Source organism: Ranitomeya imitator, chromosome 1 (assembly GCF_032444005.1).
Source record: "Ranitomeya imitator isolate aRanImi1 chromosome 1, aRanImi1.pri, whole genome shotgun sequence".
In the NCBI taxonomy this organism is placed as follows: domain Eukaryota; kingdom Metazoa; phylum Chordata; class Amphibia; order Anura; family Dendrobatidae; genus Ranitomeya; species Ranitomeya imitator.
This window is the reverse complement of record NC_091282.1, coordinates 722,861,672-722,884,129: the sequence shown is the minus strand read 5'-3', so window position 1 is coordinate 722,884,129 and position 22,458 is coordinate 722,861,672. Positions and strand designations below refer to the sequence as shown.

Sequence of the window (22,458 nt, the reverse complement as noted above, 5' to 3'; positions counted from 1 at the left end):
GTGTGTTTTAGGTCATTGTCCTGCTGGAAGACCCATGACCTCTGAGGGAGACCCAGTATTCTCACACTGGGCCCTACATTATGCTGCAAAATTTGTTGGTAGTCTTCAGACTTCATAATGCCATGCACACGATCAAGCAGTCCAGTGCCAGAGGCAGCAAAGCAACCCCAAAACATCAGGGAACCTCCGCCATGTTTGACTGTAGGGACCATGTTCTTTTCTTTGAATGCCTTTTTTTTTTCTCCTGTAAACTCTATGTTGATGCCTTTGCCCAAAAGGCTCTACTTTTGTCTCATCTAACCAGAGAACATTCTTTCAAAACGTTTTAGGCTTTTTCAGGTAAGTTTTGGCAAACTCCAGCCTGGTTATTTTATGTCTCGGGGTAAGAAGTAGGGTCTTCCTGGGTCTCCTACCATACAGTCCCTTTTCATTCAGACGCCGATGGATAGTACGGGTTGACACTGTTGTACCCTCGGACTGCAGGACAGCTTGAACTTGTTTTGATGTTAGTCGAGGTTCTTTATCCAACATCCGCACAATCTTGCATTGAAATCTCTTGTCAATTTTTCTTTTCCGTCCACATCTAGGGAGGTTACCTACAGTGCCATGGGCTTTAAACTTCTTGATGACACTGCGCACGGTAGACACAGGAACATTCAGGTCTTTGGAGATGGACTTGTAGCCTTGAGATTGCTCATGCTTCCTCACAATTTGGTTTCTCAAGTCCTCAGACAGTTCTTTGGTCTTCTTTCTTTTCTCCATGCTCAATGTGGTACACACAAGGACACAGGACAGAGGTTGAGTCAACTTTAATCCATGTCAACTGGCTGCAAGTGTGATTTAGTTATTGCCAACACCTGTTAGGTGCCACAGGTAAGTTACAGGTGCTGTTAATTACACAAATTAGAGAAGCATCACATGATTTTTCGAACAGTGCCAATAATTTTGTCCACCCCCTTTTTATGTTTGGTGTGGAATTATATCCAATTTGGCTTTAGGACAATTCTTTTTGTGTTTTTTCATTTAAGACAAATTAAATGAAAATAATAATACCAAATAATTTGCGTTTGCAATCATTTTCAGGAAGAAAATGAGTATTATCTGATAGAATTGCAAGGGTGTCAATACTTTTGGCCATGACTGTATGTGGACATGGGATCCACGCTATATTTCTGTTGTCTGAGCGGGGGTGGCTTACGTTACCACAATGAATTTTAAACAAAACAATTCAGATGCAGTTGAAGTTCAGACTTTCAGCTTTCATTTGAGGTTATCCACATTAATATTGGATGATTGTTTAGAAGTTTCAGCTCCTTAAAGGGACACTGTCACCTGGATTTGGAGGGAACAATCTTCAGCCATGGAGGCGGGGTTTTGGGGTTTTTGATTCACCCTTTCCTTACCCGCTGGCTGCATGCTGGCTGCAATATTGGATTGAAGTTCATTCTCTGTCCTCCATAGTACACGTCTGCGCTGTGCAAGATTGCCTTGTGCAGGCATGTACTACGGAGGACAGAGAATGAACTTCAATCCAATATTGCAGCCAGCATGCAGCCAGCGGGTAAGGAATGGGTGAATCAAAAACCCAAAAACCCCGCCTCCATGGCTGAAGATTGTTCCCTCCAAATCCAGGTGACAGTGTCCCTTTAACATGTGCCTCCCTGTTTTTAAAGGGACCAAAAGTAATTGGACAATTGACTCCAAGACTATTTCATAGACAGGTGTGGGCAATCCCTTCATTATGTCATTCTCAATTAAGCAGATAAAAGGCCTGGAGTTGATTTGAGGTGTGGTGCTTGCATTTGGAAGGTTTTGCTGTGAAGTAAACATGCGGTCAAAGCAGCTCTCCATGCAGGTGAAACAAGCCATCCTTAAGGCCTTTTTCACACTTCCGTCTATTCAGATCCGTGGCATTGCGTCGTTTTGGGCAAAAAACGGATCCTGCAAATGTGCTCGCAGAATGCATTTTTTGCCCATCGACTTGTATTAGCGACGGATCGCCACACGTCGCATCCGTCGTGTGACGGATCCGTCGTGTTTTGGCGGACCGTCGTCACAAAAAAGTTCAAGTGAACGTTTTTTGTCCTTTGCATCCACCATTTTCTACCGCACATGTGCGGCCAAAACTCCGCCCCCTCCTCCTCCTCGCATAGCGACGGACCCGTACCGACGCAAGTGTGAAAGTAGCCTAAGTTGCGAAAACAGAAAAAACCCATCTGAGAAATTGCTACAATATTAGGAGTGGCAAAATCTACAGTTTGGTACATCCTGAGAAAGAAAGCACTGGGGAACTCATCAATGCAAAAAGACCTGGGCGCCCACGGAAGACAACAGTGGTGGATGATCGCAGAATAATCTCCATGGTGAAGAGAAACCCCTTCACAACAGACAACCAAGTGAACAACACTCTCCAGGAGGTAGGCGTATCAATATCCAAATCTACCATAAAGAGAAGACTGCATGAAAGTAAATACAGAGGGTTCACTGCACGATGCAAGCCACCCATAAGCATCAAGAATAAAAAGGCTAGACTGGACTTTGCTAAAAAACATAAGCCAGCAAAGTTCTGGAAGAACATTCTTTGGACAGATGAAACCAAGATCAACCTCTACCGGAATGATGGAAAGAGAAAAGTATGGTGAAGGCGTGGTACAGCTCATGATCCAAAGCATAGCACATCATCTGTAAAACACGGCGGAGGCAGTGTGATGGCTTGGGCATGCATGGCTGCCAGTGGCACTTGGTCACTTGTGTTTATTGATGATGTGACACAGGACAGAAGCAGCCAAATGAATTCTGAGGTATTCGGAGTCATACTGTGTGCTCAGATCCAGCCAAATGCAGCCAAACTGATTGGTCGTCGTTTCATACTACAGATGGACAGTGACCCAAAACTTAAAGCCAAAGCAACCTAAGAGTTTATTAAAGCAAAGAAGTGGAATATTCTTGAATGGCCAAGTCAGTCACCTGATCTCAACACAATTGAGCATGCATTTCACTTGTTAAAGACTAAACTTCAGACAGAAAGGCCCACAAACAGCAACTGAAAACCACCGCAGTGAAGGCCTGGCAGAGCATCAAAAAGGAGGAAGCACAGCGTCTGGTGATGTCCATGAGTTCAAGACTTCAGGCAGTCATTGCCAACAAAGGGTTTTCAACCAAGTACTAGAAATGAACATTCAATTTAAAATTATTGAATCTGTCCAATTACTTTTGGTCCCTTTAAAAACAGGGTAGCACATGTTAAGGAGCTCAAACTCCTAAACCGTTCATCCAATTTTAATGTGGATACCCTCAAATGAAAGCTGAAAGTCTGAACTTCAACTGCATCTGAATTGTTTTGTTTAAAATTCATTGTGGTAATGTCTATAACCAAAATTAGAAAAATGTTGTCTCTGTCCAAATATATACGGACTTAACTGTATACCACCCTCAGCACAAATTTCACCACACATACACCAACCTCGCTACATAAAAGTCAAAACACAAAAGTCGACACTCTAAACTCGCCACGCGCAAAACTCACCACATGCAAAATTAGGCTCACGCAAAACACGCCACACGTGCAAAACTCACCTCATGGAAAACTCGCCACACGCAAAACTTGCACAAGCGGAAAATTTGCCACGTGCACAAAAGTTGCAACACATGCAAAAGTTGCCTCACACAAAACTTGCACATACTCAAAACGCACCACACATAAAACTCGCCATGCGCAAAACTTTCTGCACACAACTTGCTACACTAACCTGTCACATGCAGCTCGACACACAAAAAGTTGCTTCACGCATGTCACCACACAAAACTCATCTCGCTACATGCATGTCGCCACACGCAACTCAACACACGCAACGGGACACATGAAACTCTCCCTAAAACACACAGAAGTCTGGTATTATCCTTCAAAAATAAAAATCTGATTAATAAGCAGACAAACTACTAGAGCAACAAATGTACCATATCGGAAATACGGCAGCTGTCAGTCACATGACCTGTCTATTATGTGTGTGTGTGAGCTAATATATACTACCAGGGGGGTGGGCTTCCTGTTGGCTGGGGATTTATCAGGCTGCCAATAGCAACCAATCACAGCTCAGCTTCTATTTTGCTACGCTACAGTTAATTAATCTGAGCTCTGATTGGTTAATATAGGCAACAAAGGACATTCTCAGTATAACAAAGCTTGTGTGAGGTAATAGCATGTCATTTAGCGTGTGTTGTGGAAAGACTGATGTCAGTCACATTACCTCTATGTGAGAGGATATAGAAACTGCCAGTTAGACTCTTTTTACTACAATAATGCCTCATAAGAAAAGGAATTCCATGGCACGAATGTCAGGTGATGCGAAAAGAAAAGCTGCATTACGGGCCAATGAAAAATGTGAATACCGAGAAACATCTCCATGCTTTTCTCATGGTCAACTTTGTGGCCTGTTCAAGAGTTGGAACAGCCAAAAATCTGTTCGTCATTGCAACTGAAGGAAAAACTAAGAATGTCGTTTATCAAAAGGCTCTCGAATAAGTAGTAGAAGATTACTTCACATTACTTGGCCAATGTAGTTAAATCTGTGTGGAATATGTGTGGTGTTGAAATATATGTTGTGAAATGCCTCTGTTAGCTTAGTTTTTGCCTTTTAATAATTACATTTCTATATATTTGTTTTGTTGTTTTTGTGTGCAGAATAAATTTTTGTTAATACATTCTATTTTGCTAATAGCAGTTATTAACCCGGGCGAAGCCGGATAGTACAGCTAATAAAAATATAAATATATATATATATATATAATATAATATAATATAATATTGCTCTTCTATCCTTCTCTCTGGTAGGAGACAAGAAAAGCGCCAATGGGGTCTTTTCCCCAGGATTGTTTCCAATTAATTATGAGAGAACTGCTCACCTGGTGGTACACAGTAAAAGCGTGTAGTTGTCAGCTGCTGCACATCCACAGATCGGCGCTGCGACCTCTCACCCGTTATAATAGATGAATGTGGATAAAATCCGCGCTGCTGCGACAAATGATGGATCCAGATATAGTTATAGGATTGAATTGATTGAATAAACCAACTGAACATCCTATAACTATATCTGGATCCATCATTTGTTGCAGCAGCGCGGATTTTATCCACATTCATCTATTATAACGATCCTTCTCGCTGCACAGATGTAGCAGAGCTGAGCCTGACATGTCCTGTGTCTCCGCTATTCCGGCGCAGGTGTCGGAACAGCCGCCTAGTTACTACACATGAGCGGGAATAGCGGTGACGTGTATGTCACTTGCGCAGGTGCAGAGGGATGATATAAAACAGATTTGTTGGAAAGCCCAAATGGTGTGAGACATGTCTGCTGCTACTGTCAGCACCACTAAGCATACACGGATGTTAATTTCACCGCACTCCTGATGCTATAGCATCGGGCCTATTTCTAGTGTGATATAAATGCCTCTGTGCTGCTCTGGTAATGGGGAACCCTATAGGAACCTTTTAAAGGGAATCTGTCACCCCATTTTAGGCCTATAAGCTAAGGCCACCGGCATCAGGGGCTTATCTACTGCATTCTGTAATGCTGTAGATAAGCCCCCGCTGTAACCTGAAAGATAAGAAAAACAAGTTACATTATTCTTGACCAGGGGTGGTCCGGTGCGGTCCGGTCTGATGGGCGTCGCGATCCGGGTCCGACGCCTCCCATCTTCATACGATGTCGTCCTCTTCTGCTTCCTGTCGCGGCTCCTGCGCAGGCGTAAATCTCTGCAGAGCAAAGTACTGCAGTACGCAGGTGCCGGGCGTCTTTGACCTTCCCAGCGCCTTACAGAATGCTGTAGTTAAGCCCATGATGGCGGTGGCCTTAGCTTATAGGCCTAAAATGGGGTGACATTCCCTTTAACTCCCAACTGACGTGATAAAATTCTCCCCGTGCTTCTAATTGTTCCAGTTGATCTGTCTGAGTGCCAGCCTTGCTATGCCCACGCCGGAGCCATGCTTGTTGCGCCCACTGTTCCAGAATAAATGAGCGACATCTGCCCACACAGTTTTATGCACTAATACTAGCTCCTACCTGCCTAATTACCGCTATTAACATTTTACAGCTCATCTGGCTTTTCATGCTGAATGAGCTGTGCTGCGTCAGCACAAATAGTCTGTGAGCCGCTCGTGTCCTTTTCATATTCATTCCTTTCCTGATATCTAATTCTAGATGAACGAATGGATGTACCTTGCCTATGACATAACCATAAATTGCACTCTGGCCTCCTTCTGAGAAAACGTGACTGTACAAAGAGAGTCGTCATGTTCTGCAGATCATCATTTACAGTACACTATGGGATGTGGATACAGACAGGGACAATATGATGCCAGTTGTAATGGTCGTCCAAAGAATGGAGCATGTCACAGGACTGCATAAAGATTAATTAACAAATGTAAGGTACTTACTAATCCAATAGCTATTAGTGGTGAAACCATTATGTGCTAGCAAGTAGCCATCTAACAATCCGAAAGGAACACGGTGACACTGCATGGTTCAAAGTAGAGTGAGGAGTCAGTCAAGGCTGAGTCCTCTCACCATTTCACTCTATTTTGTATGCAGTAGCTGTTTTCAGGAAAGCTAGACTTGCTGAAAAAGTAGGAATCAAAATTACTGGATGAATCCTCAACAATCTAAAACCACAGATGATGCAGTTGTCATGCTCACGCCCTGTCACATGAGCTCGGGGGGTTTGTGGCCCCACTGTGCCACAAACCAGACTACTCTGGAAGGGGCGTGACTATGACAGCTGCCTGGGTTTTCACTGGAGCCTCTGATGGTGAGGTCAGGCTTGTGCAGCAGGCAGCTGCCAGGTGCTACTCCAGGGTGGTGTCTGGCTGTGGCTGCTGATCCCACTTGGGAGACAGGAACACCAGGATTGGTGCGGGCATCAGGCAGGACTGGCAGAAGAGCACGGCTGAAACTCAGACGAGTAGGCTGGCACGGCTGAGACACAGGGCTGGCAGAGACACGGCAGAGAACACAGGGCTGGCAGAGACACGGCAGAGAACACAGGGCTGGCAGAGACGGCAGGAAACACAGGACTGGCTAGGACGGCAAGAAACACAGGACTGGCAGGAACGGCAGGACTGGCAAGAACACAGGATTGGAAGGCAAGGCAGAGCACACAGGACTGGTTGATGTGGTATATGAAGGAACAGGTAGGGGCCTGTTCACACTGGAGGTGCAGGTACGGATATGTAGTTTGGAGGGATAGGTAGGGACCTGTTCACAATGGAGGTGCAGGAACGGATATGTAGTATGGGGGAACAGGTAGGGACCTGTTCACACAGGTGGTGCAGGAAAGGAAACAAGCAGAAAGGAATGAGGTATGAAGGAACAGGTTGGGACCTGTTCACACAGGAGATGTAGGAACGGAAACAAGCCAGAAGGAAAGGAGAATGAACGAACAGGTTGGGACCTGTTCACACAGGAAGAAAACCGCAAGGCTGCAGATGGGAATGGTAGAGCAGCAAGGGATAGTGTAGCAACAAAAGCTAAGCAGAGCAGAACCGCAAGGAATACAGAGAGGAGCTGCAGCGAGAGGTTTCTGCAGCAAAGCAGAGCAGAGCCAAAAGGAATGTGGAGAGGAGCTGCAGCAAGGATTAACTGCAGCAGCAGAAGATAAGCAGAGTAGAAAGGAGCAGAACCGCAGGAGTGCGGAGCAGAGGTAAAGCCACAAAGGAACAGAGCAGGCGGAGCTGCAAGAGTTCGGAGTGTAAGCAGACTGAGAACACGAGGAAAGACATAGCAGTGAAGGAAGCCACAGACAAGGAGACCGAGATAAGACTAAGTTCAGACAAGGAAAAGGAACAAGACAAGAAACAAGGACAAACACACAGGGACCAGGATATTCTGCCTCCTGGAGGGCGGACAACAAGATCAAGGCAATAGCACAGAGAAAAGCCTCCAGAGAGGGAGTAACTCAGAGCAAGGCCTGGCAAACTCAGAAGCTAAACACAAACTGAGCTAACACATTGCACAGGCCCAGACCACTGGGTGGAGCTGCACTATATACTGGAGGCCTCTTGGTAATTGGTCAGGAACAGATTAGACAGATGCACCTGATTCCTATAAGAACCAGAGAGTTCAGGCGCCAGCCCCCTATGCACACAGCCAGGAAGTATGCAGAGAGCAGAGGCACAGAATATGAAGCTGACATGAAACAGAAACCACATCATGACCTGGAGCAGTGGGTAAGATAGTGTGAGAAATGAGAGGCCATGCCGTGATGCCAGCAGAGTTGTTACAGCAGTATTGATAGAAACAAGCGTAGGTGGAATGAAAGACTTTCTTACAGAGTGTCAAGATGGAAAGCTCAAGCATGGGACTGCTACTCCACACAGAGAAGACCAAGATATTGCCTAATGCCAGGTATGACCGGGACACGTTTGAGATCGATGGTGTAAAGGACTTCAACCAACTCGTATTGATGATCTCTCAAGATGCAGCGACAAAACCAGAAGTCAAAAGGAGAAAACCACAATAGGAGAATAGCTGTGGGCAAATCAACAATGAAGTCACTGGACAAGGTCTTCAAATCGATGAACATCTCACTGGCAACGAAGACACAGGTCGTGCATGACACGTAGTTTGTTTTGGAACCAATTAAACCAGACCTGTCACTCGAAGCAAGGATCACCAAGCTACTACTTGCGTACTTTGGACACATAATACAAACAGAGCAATAGCTGGAGAAGAACATCATGGTCAGAAGAGTATAAGGAGCGTGGTGAAGAGGAAGACCCGCAACCTACTTGCTTGATACTATCAAGATCGTGGTGGGGAAGACCTTTATGGACCCATCTGGGCTTGTACAAAATCTTATCTTCCTACAAATCGTTCATCCATCAAGTCATAGTGACTCAAGATCAAGCTAAATGCTGTTTGTTTGTTTTTAAAGAACCTATTTATTGCTGATTTTATGACTGATGGCTGAAGCCCCTGAATTTTTGGAGCTTAAGAATGACAGTGAAATCTGTCGAAAGTATGTTTTGGTGTACACATCATATCTACATTGTGTTTTACATCAAATTATTTTCCCCCAATTTTTGCACCTTTTAAATATCTCTTGTAATAGAGGAATGAAAGCATTGCGCCTGCCAATCAGCACAGCAATTCTCTTCTGAGCAGAGAGATGTTTGCCAGCTCACACTGTAGAAGATGCATGTGTAATGTAGGGAGTGATGACTTTAAAGGATCTGCAAACACACAAGACCTCCTTTATAAAAACCAGTGCTGGCAAAAACTAGATTAGATGTTTCCAATGCAAGTCTACGGAATGGATCCTAAACAGATGTAAGATTCTGTCAGTCATGCCGAGTCCTTATTGTGGACTTATGCTTCCATACAACGACCCCATAGAACACCATTTTCTTTTTAAACAATCTTGGGCATCTGGAGATAGAGTATGGACCCAGCACAGTTTGCCCTTATTGTTAATCTGCACATCTGTAATATGACAGTATGCATGAACCCTTAGAATATGCTGAAACCTACACGGGTCTGTTGTCTTGAGTCCACTGCAATGCAATGGGACATATTTACCCAAATTGTGCCACCATTTAAGTAAGCTAGCCAAGTGGTAGTAAATGTGTTTAGTAAGATGTGGGAAAATAATTATACAGATATGTGAGCTAATTCTTCTGTTCTGATAGAAACATTGTAATATATTTATAAATTGTAGGTTAAGTGCTATAAAAAAATGGAGAAAAGGATTTAGTGGTATTTCTTTTGTTTGTATTCTGTTTTTTTATGTGTGTGCTATTGATATCTAGGTTTCGCATTGTTAGACTTAACTTCAAAGCTTAGTGTAACTTGGAAATTATAGACGGTTCAAAGAGCAAAAATTGGAAAATGAAATGTATTTGTTTTTTTTTATTCTGCCTTTTATGCTGATCTTTTCTGCCTCCTCGCTCCTCCGTGCAGCACCCACACTGCCTGTCAGAGCTGTGAATGAATCTGCAGCAATCTCTTTTGTTATTACCTGTGTCAGGAGGTGGCTGCCTGAACAGATGTCCTGCTTCCAGTCTGTGCTGGGAACCTTCCCTCCTGCAGATGCTGATGAATGTTTCCTGCCTTAGGGAAGATACTGTGTCTGCAGATAGATCTGCTCATCACAAAACCTCGTCTGAAGTGTAGTGACCAGCATGTTGTAGAGCACATCACAGATGCACTGCAGATACATTCTGCTGAAATAAAATAACTTTTTAAAGTAAATAATATACTCAATTCTGTTTATTTACTATGTAAACCAATGACAAGAATAATTTAAGCATTGAGACTGTCTGTTGTGTGTATACACACGTACATATATATCATGTGTGCAATGTACTATACTCTACTTTAGGAGGATTGAAAGACCTTTCACTATTTTTCATGTTGCACGGGACACATAATGTACCGTAATAGTTTCTGCACAATGAAATAAACACTTTTTTTAATTTTGTGCCTGCTTTGCAGAGATATTCGCAATCAAAGCATTTGGCCCCTAATGAGTTAAAGGGAACCTGTCACCTCCCAGGACTTTGCAACTAAAAGAGCCACCTTGTACTGCCCTAATGCTGCATTCTGACAAGGTGGCTCTTTTAGTTCGGGTCCCTAGCACTGCTGCAATAATTGCTTTTGAAATTTGTCCTTCATACCTGTGAAATCGCCAGGGGGGTAGGTCTTTCCCCCCTAATCCAGACGCCTAACTCACAGCCGTCACTCATGGCCTCTGCGCCGGGCGCCGCCTCCTATTCGTTCAGTTGTGTCCCTGGCGCCTGCGCTGTTTTTTTTTTTCGGGCATGCACATTTGCACTGCCCTTCGAACTTACAGCGCAGGTGCCGGGGATGCTACCGAAGGAAGAGGAGGCGGCGCCCAGCACGCAGAGGCCATGAGTGACGGCTGTAAGGCGTTTGGATAAGGGTGGAAAGACTTGCCCCTCGGCGATTTCACAGTATGAGGGACAAACTTCTAAAACGATTACTGCAGCAGTGCCAGAGACCCGAAATAAAAGATCCACTTTGTCAGAATGCAGCATTAGTGCAGCACAAGGTGGCTCTTTTAGTTACAAACGCCGGGGGAGGGGCGGTGACAGGTTCCCTCTAAGCTTTTTTAAGTTCAAATGGGTGCTAGCAGACTGTTTTCACTGGGGCGTGTACTTCTTTGCAGATGATGAAGCTGACTAATCATAAGCAGGCTGCAACACCCAAGTAATGAAGAACACACCCACGCCATAGCTTAGAGCAGGCTTCTCAGTGTGTAAGGGTGTGTTTCCATGTTCAGGAAACGCTGCGTTTTTGAAGCTGCGTTGAGCCGCAGCGTCAATAACGCAGCGTCCAGATGTTACACCATAGTGGAGAGGATTTCATGAAATCCCATCTCCACTATGCATTAAAAGACGCATGCGGCAGACCCGCGAAAACGCACATGCGGCGCGTCTTTTAAGAACGCAGCATGTCCTTACATTGCAGAAACAACGAAAGGACAACGAAGGTGACCTGCCAGTGACCTAAAGGTACCGTCACACATAACGATATCGTTAATGATATCATTGCTTTTTGTGACGTAGCAACGATATCGTTAACGAAATCGTTATGTGTGACAGCGACCAACGATCAGGCCCCTGCTGGGAGGTCGCTGAGGAAAGTCCAGCACTTTATTTCGTCGCTGGATCTCCCGCTGACATCGCGATGTCTTCACTGGTAACCAGGGTAAACATCGGGTTACTAAGCGCAGGGACGCGCTTAGTAACCCGATGTTTACCCTGGTTACCAGCGTAAACGTTAAAAAAACAAACACTACATACTTACCTTCAGCTGTCTGTCCCCGGCGCTCTGCTTCTCTGCACCGCTCTGCTTTTCCGGCTGACCGGCGCTGACAGTGCAGAGGAAAGCAGAGTGCTGGAGGACAGACAGCTGAAGGTAAGTATGTAGTGTTTGTTTTTTTAACGTTTACGCTGGTAACCATGGTAAACATCGGGTTACTAAGCGCGGCCCTGCGCTTAGTAACCCGATGTTTACCCTGGTTACCGGGGACCTCGGGATCGTTGGTCGCTGGAGAGCTGTCTGTGTGCCGGGTCTGGAACTGAAGGGGCTACATCCTCTGTTTCCAGGTGGAGGCTTAACGGAGCTGGACCTTCCCCGGTTGCCGAGGGGAAGCCTGAGTGATCCGGACCAACCCTTGAACCCAGAAGGGTGGGCGGAGCCAGAAAAGGGTGCGCAGCGGTGGAGACATAAAAAGAAAAAGCGCGAGAAGCAAGTCAGTCAGGCGCTGGCTCAGAGCAGCGAGGAGAGCAGCGCGCAGCACGGTGAGCGGCGCTCTCTGCTTCCCTCATCAGAGTATCGGCTTGGCAGTGGGCCGTATAGAAGGAGCCCCCGTCGCCCGCAGAGCAGAGCTGTGCCCGCAGAGCAGAGCCAAGCTGGGTGCTGCAGTGCGCGGCTTAGGAGAGTGAAAGCTCCTGCTTCAGGGCAGTTAGCAGCTGGGGCGCGCGCCCGGCTGTGAGAGAGACGGACCGCAGAGACTCTGACGAGAAGCCCGTTGTGTGCAGGTCGGCACCCAGGCATCGAGGTGCCAATCGCTCTGTAACAGTCAGTGCTGCGTGTGTGCCGCCTGACAGTGACTGTGACTGGGTACTGCTGTTTCCTGAATCCCTGGTGCATAATCGTTGAGCCTCGCCTAATTCTGACAGGACTGTGGCATATACCTTGCCGGCCACTGGAGTCTCTTTACTGCGGACTCCAAGGGACGTCTCAAAGACTTAAAATTGCCAGCCAGGAACGGATCATTGCCTCCTTCAGGACCACACTGAATCCACATTGCGTCGACGGCTGTTGGCGCCATTATTTACTCTAGAACCATTCCTGTCAGGAAGAAGCCTGATAGATAAGTGACTTTATTGGGAACAATTTTCTTTGTTATACCTGCGTTGATTTTTCCCCTGTATTCCCTATTGTGCCTATATTTTACCTCATGTCTTCCCTATTTTGCCTGCATTTTACCTCACATTTTCCCTATCTCCCTGCGTGAAGTAAGACCTTGTTTATTAAAACTTGTTAACCCTTGATCTGCCTCCTGTCCGTCACTGCATCCCGCAACCTGCTCACACGGGGACAGTGTGTCTTGTATAACTAGTCTGAGGCCATGAAATTGTCCCCCTAACTTACCGCTGCTTGTATCAGCTTAGCATATGATGTGTCATGTAGTAGTGTGATGTATTACAGGACGAGCATGCATGGTTTCTTTCTGGCCAGTCACAGGTGGCTGTGCTGGCAATGACATCCGTTCTTGTGTCACAGAAATGGTGTATCAGGAGAGGATGCACTCGTGTGTGAGGTTACCTTGCATTAAACATTTAGGGGCCCAATTCATCAAAGCTTTTACAACAGTATTTTGCAAAGCTTTGAAAAGTCACGTAATTTTGGCACAACTAACGGCTGCGCAAAAATTATGGAACTTGAGGCAGTCTCACGCCTTTTCCTCCCAGCTACAAGAAAGCAGGTGGTACGGGGTGTGGCAAATTCATGAGGAGCGGTGGCGTTCGCTTTGCTTCAAGTCTTTGTGGCGAGGCGCACACAAGAGTTTGCGCCACTTGTCTGGCATACACCTCTTCATGAATCAGTATCGTCTGACTCCAGCCCGTTTCCTTATCAAGACCAGCGTGAACAGTGCTGGTTTAGTCATATCAGGCCCTAAGATTGCTGGCTTGTCAGTGGAGAACTATTGGGGAGAGGGCTGGCTACCTAAGCATAGAGCATGCCAAGGACGTGCTTGATTAGATGTGCATACATGTTACTACATTTGCATGGAATGTGAAAGCCCACCATGTGTACACCAAAGTGATGTGCGAATAAAGGCATATAGGTGCCACAGCGATGATGGCTATGTACTCATGGACAGTGTAATTTCTAACGTCTTAACGGGACATCTTCTGGCCCGCCTATTTCAGCCTCTATGCAAAAAAAAAAAAATGTCCGAGGGCTGTAGGGGTCAGAAAAATAAAAATCAGCCTTCAGTGGAGGGCAAGGAACATATAATAGGCATGTGTCTAAAAGTTTATGAAAGTTTTAAGAGTTTTCTCAACATTGTGGGAGTGGGAAAACCCACTTTAAGGATTTCATACCGATTTAAAAAAAAAAAGTCAGCCAAACCCACCTTCTAATGTGTATGCGGGCCTCCAAATTCTTTCCCAACCGAATTTATTGGGTAGAGGGTTATTGGGCTTGTTGATTTGTAATGTCTACTTTTGTTTACTCAATAGAAATTGGTCACTTGAGGTGTCTAGCAGCAGCTTTCTCACCTCTCTCCTTTTGAAAACTCATACACAGTAAGCTGATTGCAATTCAGTCTGTGTTTTCATTGTGATATAAGTGGCTGAAATTTTCTGTATAACCTAAATGTTACAGAATGTTTCGCCACAATCCAGCTTCCTCCAGGGCTTTTGAGGCTACGGTTGTTGTGTTTATTTACCGCCCACTGCGGTCCATTGTTTTTTTTCCCCCTTTCTTTTTTTCTATACACAAAAAATAAATGTTTTACTATTTATTGTGTTTGACAGTGGGATGCCTTTTCCTTAATGTTTCTTCTTTTCAGTGTCTTGGGATGTTGCCTGGTCAATAGTGTTCTCTGCATCTGATAAGTGTCACCTTCAGAATAATTTGCTTCACTGAGATTTTCATCCAAATAAATGGCAGTGTGATCGTTCCTAAAGCGCAAACTGAAAATCCTTCAAAGCTGTTACGTGCGGGAAATAGTGATCTGCAAAGAAAATCTACATTTTTTTCGTCATCTACCGTAGTTCAATCCCTTAAACCATCAGTGGTCAGTTAGTACTTACCCATGTGTCCAGTGTCATATTCTCTGGAACTATTGTACTAACAGCAGTAGCTGGCATTTATAAACTTGCAGCCCTACTGGAAAAGTAGTTGAGAATGGATTTGAAGTCAAGGTCGGCCATGCGGGAATAGCAATTAGCCTGTTGTCTGCAGCTTCATTAGACATAGTGGAAGAGAGTTTAGATGAAGAGCCTGTAACATGAGCGGCTGCAGCACAGATATAGCAGTAGATTTATGTAACACATTTCTATTTTTTGTTGGACTTCTGTGTTCGAGAACAATGTATGTGAAGCTTTATAGACATGTGTACATAAATGTACAGCTACTTTTCATCCATGAATAGATTAACTTCTGAATGTTTTCTGTTATTTAACCCCTCCTAGGTGACGCTACACCCTAACCTTACGCACTATGTCTGCTAAAGCCACTATTAGCAAGGAAGTTTTCTCTCCCCAAGACGAGCGTATGCTGGGGGCCGCGCTTGTAAAACGGAGGACCAAGAAAAAAATTCCATTCCTAGCAACCGGAGGACAAGGAGAATACCTCACATACATCTGTCTATCAGGTAGACCATATGAAGACTGTTAAAAGGTCACCAGGTTTTTTCTACTCCGTTTAAGAGCGGTTATTGGGCTGCTTGTTGCTGTTTTGATAAAATGTGCTACTTTTCTCTGCTGCAGATCTACCAGTTCTCTGAATTCTGAACTCTTTATAACCCCTCCAACATCTCTGATTGGCAGACTTTTGTATACACTGGGCATAGGCAGAAAGCTGCCAATCGGTGGGGGTGGAGTTATACAGGGCTCATGAGTATGGAGGACTACATGGGAACGGGTTTACTAGTCCTCTAGTGCTAATCTTCGGATAAATCAGTGATTTTATCAAAACTACAGCATGCAGCCCATTAAGTGATACACTGGTGGAATCGGGGTCTCTGTCTTTTCATTATGCTGCTCTCAGATTAGCTGGTAAAAACCTGGTGAAAGATTTTTTTACTGATATATTTTTTTTTTTGCAAAGAAGCCATTCACTACTACGATGCAGTCAGACGGCTATACAAATCGGACCGCAATGCACGGACTGGCTGGCGGCTCTCCTTACCCAAGCATGACAGCATCTTGTATGTCTGTGCAGCTGTCACGCTCGGGTCGGGAGCGCCTCGACCAATCAAAGCATTGCTGTCCAGTTTATATAACCGCCTGAATACACCCTTATCCTCAGAAGTGTTCACATTGCCCTGGTCATCTTACGTGGTATTGATATTTATTCTCCTCTGCATTTGCCCATTTCTTACTGCATTACTCCGTTACTGTCACGTGCCCTGTATACAGTTTTGTAGCCAGTAGAAAGAACGAGTTGTTATTAGTTTTCATCAATAACTTTTGCATTGATCTACGAAAAGCTGCAAGTAGTTACAGTCTGCATGGCATCTTTAAAGAATAGTAAACCTCTAAAATGATTGCTTACATGAAACAAGAACAATAGTGGCCTTCACTGTTAGGCCTCATTCAGACATGAGGTTTTTTTTTTGTTTGTTTTTTTTCTTTGCGCATGCACAAATGGACCGATTTCCGTCAGTGCTCTGAATTAGATTCTCATTAAAGTTTGGTCAGTGTGTCCATTTTTATCATCAGTTCTTATTGCATTTAAAAAAAAAAAACCCACAAAAATCTGATGGCGGTTTCCCAAGCTTCTCCTAGCATCTTTTAGCGAAAAAATTACAGTACATCAGAATGCCATTACTTAGGCTATGTGCACACGTAGGCAAAGAGGTGCAGAATTTTCTGCACAAAATCCGCATCTCCTGGCAGAATCCGCAGCTGCGGTTTTTGTGCGGATTTTCAGCGGTTTTGGGCCACTGCGGAATTTTAACATGGAGGGGTGCAGAACCGCTGCAGATCCGCACAAAAGAAGTGACATGCACCTCTTTGAAATCCGCAGCAATTCCACACTGATTTTTCTGCACCATCTTCACAGCTTTTTTTCCATAGACTAACATTATACTGTACATCACAGTGCGGATCTGCAGCGTTTCTGCGCGGTAAAATCCGCTGCGGATCCGCAGCAAATCCGCATCGTGTGCACATAGCCTTAAAGGGCCACTGTCGCCCCCCTCCAGCCGTTATAAACCAAAAGAGCCACCTTGTGTAGCAGTAATGCTGCATTCTAACAAGGTGGCTCTTTTAGTTTTAGGTTCAAGTATACCCCAAATAAAGCGTTTTTATACTTAGCCACAATTCCTGTCTCTAGCCAGGGAGGCGAGTCCTCACTCCCCAGCTCTAACCGCTCCTCTGCCGTCACTCCAATCTGCCTGAGCTTTCGGCACCGCCCCCTCAGCGCTGTGTACGTTTCAAAATCGGCGCCTGCGCTGTGTACTGCTGTGCTGCGCAGACGCAGTAAGCTCTGGCCGTCTGACGTCCCAGCCAGGCTTGCAGACTGCACCTGCGCGGGCATTGCGGCCGCCCTGCCTATGAATCCAAGCCCCGCACTGTGCATAATGCATAACACAGTTCGGGACGGGGAATCCAAAAGTGGCTGGCCGCAATTCCCGCGCAGGCGCAGTCTGCAAGCCTGGCTGGGACGTCAGACGGCCAGAGCTTACTGCGTTTGCGCAGCACAGCAGTACACTGCTGTTTAGGCAGCATCTATAGTAAAAAGTTGGTCACACTTGTCAAACACTATGTTTGACAAGTGTGACCAACCTGTCAGTCAGTTTTCCAAGCGATGCTACAGATCGCTTGGAAAACTTTAGCATTCTGCAAGCTAATTTCCCTTGCAAAATGCTTAAAAAAATAAAAACGAGAAAAAAACGCGAAAAAAAATATGTGGATTTCTTGCAGAAAATTTCCGGTTTTCTTCAAGAAATTTCTGCAAGAAATCCTGACGTGTGCACATACCCTAAAGGTTTAAAATCATGCAGTGCCTGCAAGGTCCCCCTGCTCAAGAAGGCACATGTGCAGGCCGTCTGAAGTATGCCAATGAACACACCTGGATGATTCTGTGAGTGATTGGGAGAAGGTGCTGTGGTCAGATGAGACAAAAATTGAGCTCTTTGGCATTAACTCAACTCATCGTGTTTGGAGGAAGAAAAATGCTGCCCATGACTCAAAGAACACCGTTCCCACTGTCAAGCATGGAGGTGGAAACATTATGTTATGGGGTGTTTCTCTGCTAAGGACACAGGACTATTTCACCGCATCAATGGGAGAATGGATGGAACCACGTACCGTAAAATTCTGAGTGCCAATCTCCTTCCCTCTGCCAGGACATTAAAAATGGGTCGTGGCTGGGTCTTCCAGCAAGACAATGATCCAAAACATACAGCCAAGACAACAAAGGAGTGGCTCAAAAAGAAGCACATAAAGGTCATGGAGTGGCCTAGCCAGTTTCCAGACCTTAATCCCATAGAAAACTTATGGAGGGAGTTGAAGCTCTGAGTTGCCAAGCACCAGCCTCAAAATCTTAATGATTTAGAGATGATCTGCAAACAGGAGTGGACTAAAATTCCTCCTGACATGTGCACAAACCTCATCATCAACTACAAAAAAGTCTGACTGCTGTGCTTGCCAACAAGGATTTTGCCACCAAGTATTAAGTCTTGTTTGCCAGAGGGATCAAATACTTATTTCTCACTGCAAAATGCAAATCTACTATATAAAGCTGAATGTGTGTGTGTGTATGTCCGGGATTGGCATCTGCACCGTCGCAGCTACAGCCACAAAATTTTGCACAGTCACACGTCTGGACCCCGAGAGCGTCATAGGCTATATTGTGAGGCGAAATTTTAACCCCGCGCGTTCCAATTCACCAAACAATTTTGCCCCTATCTACATAATGGGGAAAAAAGTGAAAGGAAAAGTGTTGGAAGCGTCGCAGCTACAGCAACAAAATTTTGCACAGTCACACGTCTGGACCCTGAGAGCGTCATAGGCTACGTTGTGAGGTGACATTTTAACCCCGCGCGTTCCAATTCACCAAACAATTTTGCCCCTATCTACATAATGGGGAAAAAAGTGAAAGGAAAAGTGTTGGAAGCGTCGCAGCTACAGCAACAAAATTTTGCACAGTCATAGGCTACGTTGTGAGGTGAAATTTTAACCCCGCGCTTTCCAATTCACCAAACTATTTTTCCCCTATCTACATAATGGGGAAAAGTGTTGGAGGCAAATTGACAGCTGCCAGATGTGAACAAGGGGGACTTAAAGAGTGAGAGCGATGGCGCCAAAGAGTATATACCGTACAGTTGCTAAGGTGGGACCCCGACATGGGATACTCACCACACGGGGATATGAACACACACACACAAAATGCGCCACACACTACCACGTGCTTGAACACATTTTACCCTCAGCACACATTTCACCACACATACACCAACCTCGCCACATAAAAGTCGAAACACAAAAGTCGCCACTCAAAACTCACCACGCGCAAAACTCGCCACATGCAAAAAATAGGCTCACGCAAAACTCGCCACAAGTGCAAAACTCACCTCATGGAAAACTCGCCACACGCAAAACTTGCACATGCGGAAAAATTGCCACATGCACAAAATTTGCAACACATGCAAAAGTTGCCTCACACAAAACTTGCACATACTCAAAAGGCACCAGACATAAAACTCACCACGCGCAAAACTCGCCATGCGCATAACTTGCTGCACACAACTTGCTACACTAACCTGTCACATGCAACTCGACACACAAAAAGTTGCTACACGCATGTTGCCACACAAAACTCATCTCACAAAAGTCGCTACATGCATGTCGCCACACACAACTCAACACACACAACTTGACAAACGAAACTCGCCCTAAAACACACACAAGTCTGGTATTAGCCTTCAAAAATAAAAATCTGATTAATAAGCAGACAAACTACAAGAGCAACAAATGTACCATATAGGAAATACGGCAGCTGTCAGTCACATGACCTGTCTATTATGTGTATGTGTGAGCTAATATATACTGCCAGGGGGAGGGCTTCCTGTTGGCTGGGGATTTATCAGGCTGCCAATTTATCTTACAAATACTGAGGTAAAAATACTGAGCAAATAACGTGTTAACAAGGTCTAATACAGGAGATCACACAGATATATACTATATACAGGAGAGATGACACACAGGTATATACTATATAAAGGAGGAGCTGACATTCAGGTATATACTATATACAGGAGGAGATGACACACAGGTATATACTATATACAGGAGCAGATTACCTACAGGTATATACAGGAGGAGATGACATACAGGTTTATGCTATATATAGAAGATGACATACAGGTATATACTATATACAGGAGGAGATGACACACAGATATATACTATATACAGGGGAGATGACACAGGTATATACTATATACAGGAGGAGATGACATACAGGTATATACTATATATAGAAGGAGATGACATACAGGTATATACTATATATAGGAGGAGATGACATACAGGTATATACTATATATAGGAGGAGATGACATACAGGTATATACTATATATAGGAGGAGATGACATACAGGTATATACTATATACAGGGGAGATGACACACAGCAGGTATATATTATATACAGGGGAGATGACATACAGGTATATACTATATACAGGAGATGACATACAGGTGTATACTATATATAAGGGAGATGACAAACATGTATATACTGAGGTGAAAATGAAAAGGTGTGAGTGCAAAATGAGAGGAGTGAGGGAAAATAGTGTAGTGATCGGAAAATGACAGATGTGAGATCGAAATGACAAGTGTTAGGCGGGAATGAGAGGTGTGAGGGAGAAAATGAGAGATGTGAGGGGGAAAATTAAAGATGTGATTGGGAAAATGAGAGACGTGATGGGAAAATAAGAGAAGTGACGTGCTATAACTAACCACAGATATTTACTATGCCCAGGCAACGCCGGGTTCTTCAGCTAGTAAATTTATATAATTTAAACAATGTGATTTTCTGGATTTTATTTTTGATATTCTATCTCTCAATGTTAAAATTAACCTACCCTTAAAATTAAGGGTTCACGTGTATGTCAGTGGGCAAACTTACAAAATCAGCAAGGGATCAAATTCTTATTTCCCCCACTGTAGATATGAACATATATATGTTCACCAGGATCGCCAGTAGACTTTTTTTTTTTTTTCTTTCCTAGATCTTTCTTGATCTCTCAAGGTGCAGATTACCTGTAATTGGCCAAATAGACCGATTAAAATTAGAACATCACAGTAGAGCTACTTTTCTAGTGCCTTTCATGCCAGGGATACTCATTTATTGCACCACATGTATGAGTGATTTTTACAACCATCAACTATTACCAAATAACTTAGAGCTCTTTCAGACTTCCACCATCATTGGCCCGATCTCGGATCTCAATGCAGAGACTGAACGCGCGTCTCCCTTCTTGTGTGACAGCTTGATATATTTCTATGAAGGCTGTCACTCTCCATTCTTGAGATGAGTCCGTACATTGCGATCTGAGATGGAGCCAGTGATGACTGATGTCTGAAGGAGCCATAAGAAGGTATGTCCTAGCTCTTTACATGCAATGGACTAGAAAATCAGATCTATATGTGGATCTAAGATATAACCCCCTGTTGTAAAATTTTTGTTGATCCAAATTTGCTAATCTCATTGATTGTTGTGACGAGCGCACATTAATGCTTTCATGTGCCCACCACAGTAAAGCGCCTCTAGAAAGCACTCAGCAGACAGGTACCTCTTATAAAGGCAGTGTGTCTCCATTGAGATGTGAGAAACGTATCTCAGGCTACTAATTAAAATATCAAGCAGGATAGTGGGATTTTTTTCCGTTTTCCATGCAGGGTCTGTACAATGAAACTGTTCCTCTTCGCATGTTCACGGACCCTGAGCAGTACATTGTAAAGCATGTCTTTTGCTTGACATAATGTCAATGCAAAGGGCTTATTCTTTACGCCCCCTTCTTCAGCTCCTAAATTATGTGTCTGCTAATAGGAATCTATTTTAATGCTACTGAAGAGCAGCGGCTTCATATGTGACTTGTAAAGGACGTTCACTAGGGAAATGTTCTGATTCTGCGGTTATTAGATAGAGAGTCCAGTAATTATTTGTCCAGAAATAGAACATTTCGTCATCTATATTGATTCGACAGGTCATTTCAATACCAGTGGCCATACCAATGGCTTTCTTGGATAATACTATCCTAATTATAGAGCGAGACATGGCGATTGGGCCTCCTTTTTAGGAAAATTTTACTCCTTGCAGGAAGAGAAACGAGGCTGTGGTTAGCCAGATAGTAACAGATGGTTGATAAGACTTCTAGCAATAGAACCCCCATGATTAACTTTGCTCTGTAGGTGAGGGGAGTTGCTGTTTGATAATGTTGTCCAAACTGATATCTTGGACTATACTTATGTGAACAAATGTTATCGTCTTACTGCAGCGTGATGGTTTTAATGAACGTTGGTCTAGAACGGCCTCGTTTATCAGTTCACCCTTGACTAGCTTTGCAAATGCAGCTTCAGAATGCTACCGGTTAAACATTTTACTGCAAGGTCAAAATGCTACTCTTGACATTTTTGGGAACTATTTTTATCCAAGGAGAAGAATAATTACATCTATAGGCCCGTTCAATAGTA

The 22,458-nt window shown here is 44.3% G+C and overlaps 1 protein-coding gene across 1 annotated transcript in view; it reads left to right on the top strand.

Moving 5' to 3' along the window:
• Nucleotides 1-22,458, top strand: part of STXBP6 (syntaxin binding protein 6) — a 141,297-nt gene that overhangs the window by 40,003 nt on the left and 78,836 nt on the right. The window contains exon 2 of the mRNA XM_069732517.1: nucleotides 15,224-15,405. Within this exon, the coding sequence (XP_069588618.1) occupies nucleotides 15,252-15,405 (154 nt within the window). The 5' untranslated portion in view covers nucleotides 15,224-15,251. The remainder of the gene's footprint in view (nucleotides 1-15,223; nucleotides 15,406-22,458) is intronic.